Source organism: Amblyraja radiata, chromosome 31, assembly GCF_010909765.2.
Source record: "Amblyraja radiata isolate CabotCenter1 chromosome 31, sAmbRad1.1.pri, whole genome shotgun sequence".
NCBI lineage: Eukaryota > Metazoa > Chordata > Chondrichthyes > Rajiformes > Rajidae > Amblyraja > Amblyraja radiata.
In genome coordinates this window covers 4,640,765-4,646,764 of record NC_045986.1, presented here as the reverse complement: position 1 = coordinate 4,646,764, position 6,000 = coordinate 4,640,765, and the positions used below count along the sequence as shown (strand labels likewise).

The following is a 6,000-nucleotide window of genomic DNA, read 5'->3' as shown; positions in this document are numbered from 1 at the left end:
ATGAGTGAGTGAAATGTAATTGGCTCTTTAGTGAATGAGTGTGACTGGACTCCTTTGCTCGTTATATAATGGAGGTGATTGCAATGTGAATGCGCATCTATTAATGAGGATGTGAATGCACTGAGCTTTTGTGTTTGCCAATGAAAGAGAGAGCCCATTAGATGAAGCCTCACCCCCACCCCCCTTCCTCCCCACCGAAAATATAAATCCCACAAATGACAGCCCACATACTGAACATACTATGCCATTCAGATGAAAATAGCAATATAATACAAAAAATGATTTTTTATATCTTATACCACGAGAACTCCTGTTTAATTTAATTGAATTCTGCAAGACAATTGTTTGAATGAAATTTCAGAATTCAAAGCCTAGTTTCAGCACAATTGGCTACAAATTGCAGAGGGAATTGTGATTGCAACAGTGTCCCATCACCATGCAGCACACAATCCCTCTGGTGATACTCCTGGTGCTTAATCTTAAAGACATCTATGTGACAGGCCAATTTAAATCTGTCGGCTTGATGGCATAAGGTAGAGTCCACAGAGTATAACAAACAGTCTGTAGATTCAAATTTAGCTAATGTATGTCACCAGCATGTTGTGCTTAGAATGAAGTCTCCCCAATAACTTCTGAAGTTGTGTGTGTGTGTGTGTAAGTGAATGTGAGTGAGAGCGTGAGTGTGACTGTGTGTGAGAGTGTGTGTTGGTGTGAGTGAGAGTGTCTGTGCGTGTGTGTGTTGGTGTGTGTGAGAGCGTGTCTGTGCGTGTGTATGTTGGTGTGTGTGAGAGCGTGTCTGTGCGTGTGTATGTTGGTGTGTGTGAGAGCGTGTCTGTGCGTGTGTATGTTGGTGTGTGTGAGAGCGTGTCTGTGCGTGTGTATGTTGGTGTGTGTGAGAGCGTGTCTGTGCATGTGTATTAAGGGGCTGCCCCACTGCGGCGACCTAATCCGCGAGTTCAGAAGAGTTTGCCCTCGACTCATACTCAAGATCCAAGGAGGTGTTTGTAACTCTCCTTCATGCTCGAGAGTAGTCCCCGCGTACTTGAGGCCTCAGCTAGGTCGCGGCGTATTTTTCAAAATGCTGAAAAATGCCCGCGAGTAAAAAAAGGTCGCCATGGAAAAAATAGATTTTTCTTTACTTGTAGGTTTGGTCGTAGTAGGTGGTAGTAGATCAGCATGTTAGTCGTAGGTAATCGAGGGTAGTCAAAGGTAGTTGAAGATAGTCTTAGATAGTCTTCATCATAGTCGAAGGAGTTCGAAGGAGGTCTTCTACAATGCACTTTTTCAAACTCTCCTAAATTCTTCTAAACTCGCCAATTAGGTCGCCGCAGTGGGACAGCCCCTTTAGAGTTAGTGAGAGCATGTGTGATAGTGTGTGTGTTGGTGTGTATATGTGAGAGTATGAATATTTGTGTGTGTGAAATAGTATGCGTCTGTGTGTTTGTATGTGAGTGTGTGTGGGTGTGAAAGAGAGTGTGTGTGAGAGAGTGAGAGTGTGTATGGGAGTGCATGTGTGAAAGGGAAAGTCAGTGAGTGGGTGAGAGAGAGAGGGGGAGAGAGAGAGTGAGACTGGGGGTGTATGCCATGTTGCGTGTGTTTGGGAATGTCTAAGCAGATTTGCTTGATTGTGCGTGTGTGCATGTGTGAGAACATGGAGAGTCAACGTGTGTGAGAGCATGTGGCCATGATTGTGCACGTTCCTGTGTTTGGATGTGTGGGAATGTGTGTCGTGTAGAAGAGTGTCTCTGTCACACACGCGCGCACATACACACACCCGCACTAACGCAGGCATGCACACACACATGCGCATGCACGCACACACACGCGTACACACACACGTGCCCACACACACACTGACACACACACACAAGCGCAGGCATACACACACACACACACACACACACACACACACGCACTAACGCAGGCATGCACACACACGCGCACGCACGCGCCCACACACACACTGACACACACACACAAGCGCAGGCGCGCACACACACACACACACACACACACACACACACACACACACACACACACACACACACACACACACACACACACACACACACACACACACACACACACACACACACACACACACACACACACACACACACACACACACACACACACACACACACACACACACACACACACACACACTGTGAGGGGAATGAGATCAGATTCCATTAATGCTGGGCACATTGTCATCCTACGACAGTTGCTGATGACACCTAAAGACATCCTCTAACTTGGTGGAGGCAAGGCCAGTAAAAGTGAAGACTTGGTTGTGACTAGAATGAGATGCAATATGTGGTATCACTCCAGTTCTAACTGTCACTATTGCATGTGACGTCTCCAAAAGCTTGTTCAGTTTATTGCTGGAGTTGGGTAGCAAGGGAGTTTAATCTTGTACTAGAAACTGTTCAGTGGTCACAGAGGGACGTGCCAGTGAGCTGAATGCCTCCTGTACTCTCCACTGAATTATACTCCATATGGTGTGTGATGGGGTAACAGCAACCCGTATCGCTCCATACAGATTACAAAACAAAGTGGAATGAAAGAGCCAGATTTAAATCAAGTACGATTCTAATGGAAACAGCACCCCATGAGATGGCCCCAACACCATGTGGACCTTCTCAGTCCATACGTAATACACCAAGCATTCGTGGGGAAGGGCAGCATGCTTTGTCACGAGGGGGATGTGTAAGACATGTCTGGGTGATACCCACCGGTGGGTCTGCTCGTACGCCAGGGCAAGCGGGGATGGGCGTTCCTCTTCACTCTCGCGGAACGAGGCTGTGGGATCAGTCTTCGGTGAAACTGGGTCATCCTGGGACTTCTCTGTCATGCTCTCATCCTCCTCCTCCTCCTCTTCCTCCAGCTCCTCCTCTTCATCCTCATCATCAACCTCCTCCATTTTCTGCTTGGTCAGCGGATGACTAGCCTGCTGGTGACCACCTTGCACCTCGTGCCTGTAGCCCAGAGACAAGAGCAACAGTTAGACCACCTGTACCTCACACCTGTAGCCCAGAGACAACAACCTGTTAGTTCAAGTTCAAGTTCAAGTGAGTTTATTGTCATGTGTCCCTGATAGGACAATGAAATTCTTGCTTTGCTTCAGCACACAGAACATAGTAGGCATTGACTACAGAACAGATCAGTGTGTCCATATACCATAATATAAATATATACACACATGAATAAATAAACTGATAAAGTGCAAATAACAGATAATGGGCTATTAATGTTCAGAGTTTTGTCCGAGCCGGGTTTAATAGCCTGATGGCTGTGGGGAAGTAGCTATTCCAGAACCTGGTCATTGCAGTCATTGAAGGTAGCAGGGAGATGAATGTGTGGCCAGGATGGTGTGGGTCTTTGATAATACTGCCAGCCTTTTTGAGGCAGCGACTGCGATAGATCCCCTCGATGGAAGGAAGGTCAGAGCCGATGATGGACTGGGCAGTGTTTACTACTTTTTGTAGTCTTTTTCTCTCCAGGGCGCTCAAATTGCCGAACCAAGCCAGGATGCAACCGGTCAGCATGCTCTCTACTGTGCACCTGTAGAAGTTAGAGAGAGTCTTCCTTGACATACTGACTCTCCGTAATCTTCTCAGGAAGTAGAGGCGCTGATGTGCTTTCTTGATAATTGCATTAGTGTTCCCGGACCAGGAAAGATCTTCAGAGATGTGCACGCCCAGGAATTTGAAGCTCTGTACATGTGTAGAAAGGAACTGTAGATGCCGGTTTACACTGAAGACAGACACCAAATTCTGGAGTATCTCCAGAAGGCAGGATCTGTGGATAGAAGGAATGGGTGACGTTTTGGGTCGAGACCCTTCTTCAGACTGAAATCTGATGCTGCCTGTCCCGCTGAGTTACTGCAGCATTTGGTGTCTAACTTCAGACCACCCGTACTTCATGCCTGCAGTCCAGAACTACCAGCAACCTGATAGAGGACCTGTACCTCATGCCTGTAGATGGGAGACAGACATCAGCAAACTGTTAGAGGACTGGGAGTTTGCAGTTGGATTCATCCTCATTCCATAGTTTACTGTAGGCTCAGTGAACAACAGCATCACTGCATGTGTGAAAACTAGAAAAATCAACAAAATCTGCTTTATGTTTCAAAGGACTATTGAGCCATTTCTAGGGTTAACACAACAGCGTTCACAAGCTGTGAAGCCCATGCATCAACGTTGCTCTCCATGGTGGAGACTGTTTCCCCCTGCTGGTTAAACCGTTCCATGTTCACAGTTAATTGTTGGCTGACAATTCATCCTTTGCCTGTTGGAAATGGTGAAGGGCCTGTCCCCACTCACACAATTTCTTCAGCGACTTGCCGGCACTCGTCCTCATCGCAGCAGGTTGCCGCAAATTTTCAACATGTTGTAAATCCAGCAGGTTGCTGAAAATCCAACGGCGACCAGACAAATGTACGACTCTTTGGGCGACTAGTCACGACCATACAGGCGTCATGTGTCGACATGTCGCGGGGTGACGCCTGTTTGGTCGTGAGTTGTCGCCCAAAGAGTCGTACCTCTTTCTGGTCGCTGCTGGATTTTCAAGATGTTGAACATTTTCCACAACCTGCTGCGACTATGACGGGTGCTGGCAAGTCGCTGAAAAAATCGCGTAAGTGGGACCGGCCCTTCAGGCTGCCTCAATTTGTATCACGTTGAATTCACTTTGCTCTTTAAGCACACCCTTTTCAATTGCTTCATGCGTCCTTTCCTGACCTCTTCACTCCTTCCATCTGATCACCAGCCTTCCCCTTTGTTCTTCCTTTTTCCTATCTCTGCCCCTTAGACAACTTTATCCAATTCTGATAAGCGGTCACATTTTCATGTCAATGTTGTTTTTCTTTCAATTGATGCTGTCTGGCCTTTGGAGTGACTCAAAGGCACCATTTCCCCCTTTGTCTTTTTCAAATTTCTGCAGTATTTTGCTTCTGAACATAACAGTGGCTGGCACATGCTGCCAGTGTGAGTGAGAGAGGCCTTGTGAGTGGAAAATGAACATACTGTGGCAGCGAGCAGCAGTGAGAGTTCAATACCATACCATAGAACTTTATTTATCCCAGGAGGGAAATTGATCTGCCAACAGTCATAAAACACAAAATACATGAAACATGAGTGGAAATGTTTGGGGATGTGCAAAGATTGGTGGGGTGGTTGTGGAGGGGAGGGGGAGGGGGCAAGAGTCAGTCTACCCCACGACAGAAGGGGAAGGAGTTGGACAGTTTGATAGCCACTGGGAAGAAAGATCTCCTGTGGCGATCTGTCCTGCATCTTGGTGGACCCAGTCTGTTGCTGAAGGTGCTCCTCAGGTTGACCAGTGTGTCATGGAGGGGGTGAGGTTTGGGTTGGGCCCAGTAAATAGATTTGATCTTCAGGTTTCTCCCCTGTTTTTGGGAGTGGGCTACTTGATACTTACAATTGCTCATTCAAACAGGTAAACCTGTATTCCCCCAATATGAACTTCCCTTAAACACAGAATTCACCAGAGAGAAGCATGAAAGATGGAGGATGTTGTTGTACCAAGTCTCATGGGCCTAATACTAGCCTCTTCTCCTTGCTCCCATTCCCACCCTCAGGAGCTGTATCACTTGGGATGGTAGAACCCTCTCAAACCCGACTAAAGTCGCACCTTGTTATCAACAAAGAAACACAGAAATAGATACATTTACCCTCTCAACACTCAACCAGTTTGGTTATCATCTGTGACTTAATTGTGTAGAATGTGTCGCCAGACAGGGATGAACAATTTCATGAGTTCATCCATGCGGTCTTTAAATCTTTGCCATTGCATCTCCACCGTCAATCCTTTAAGTATCATTTGCCAGTCTATCCTAGCCAATTCCCGTCTCATACCTTCCAAGTCTCCTTTCTTTAAGTTCAGAACCCTAGTCTCTGAATTAACCGTGTCACTTTCCATCCTAATGCAGAATTCCACCATATTATGGTTACTGTTGCCCAAGGGACAACAAGATCGCAG

The 6,000-nt window shown here is 46.8% G+C and overlaps 1 protein-coding gene across 12 annotated transcripts in view; it reads right to left on the bottom strand.

Annotated features, from left to right (window-relative positions):
* prdm16 (PR/SET domain 16) overlaps positions 1-6,000 on the bottom strand; it is a 771,474-nt gene that overhangs the window by 11,440 nt on the left and 754,034 nt on the right. For all 12 annotated transcript variants that reach the window (XM_033047847.1, XM_033047849.1, XM_033047848.1 and 9 more), the window contains one exon: positions 2,736-2,978. In XM_033047847.1, coding sequence (XP_032903738.1) covers positions 2,736-2,978 — 243 coding nt within the window. The remainder of the gene's footprint in view (positions 1-2,735; positions 2,979-6,000) is intronic.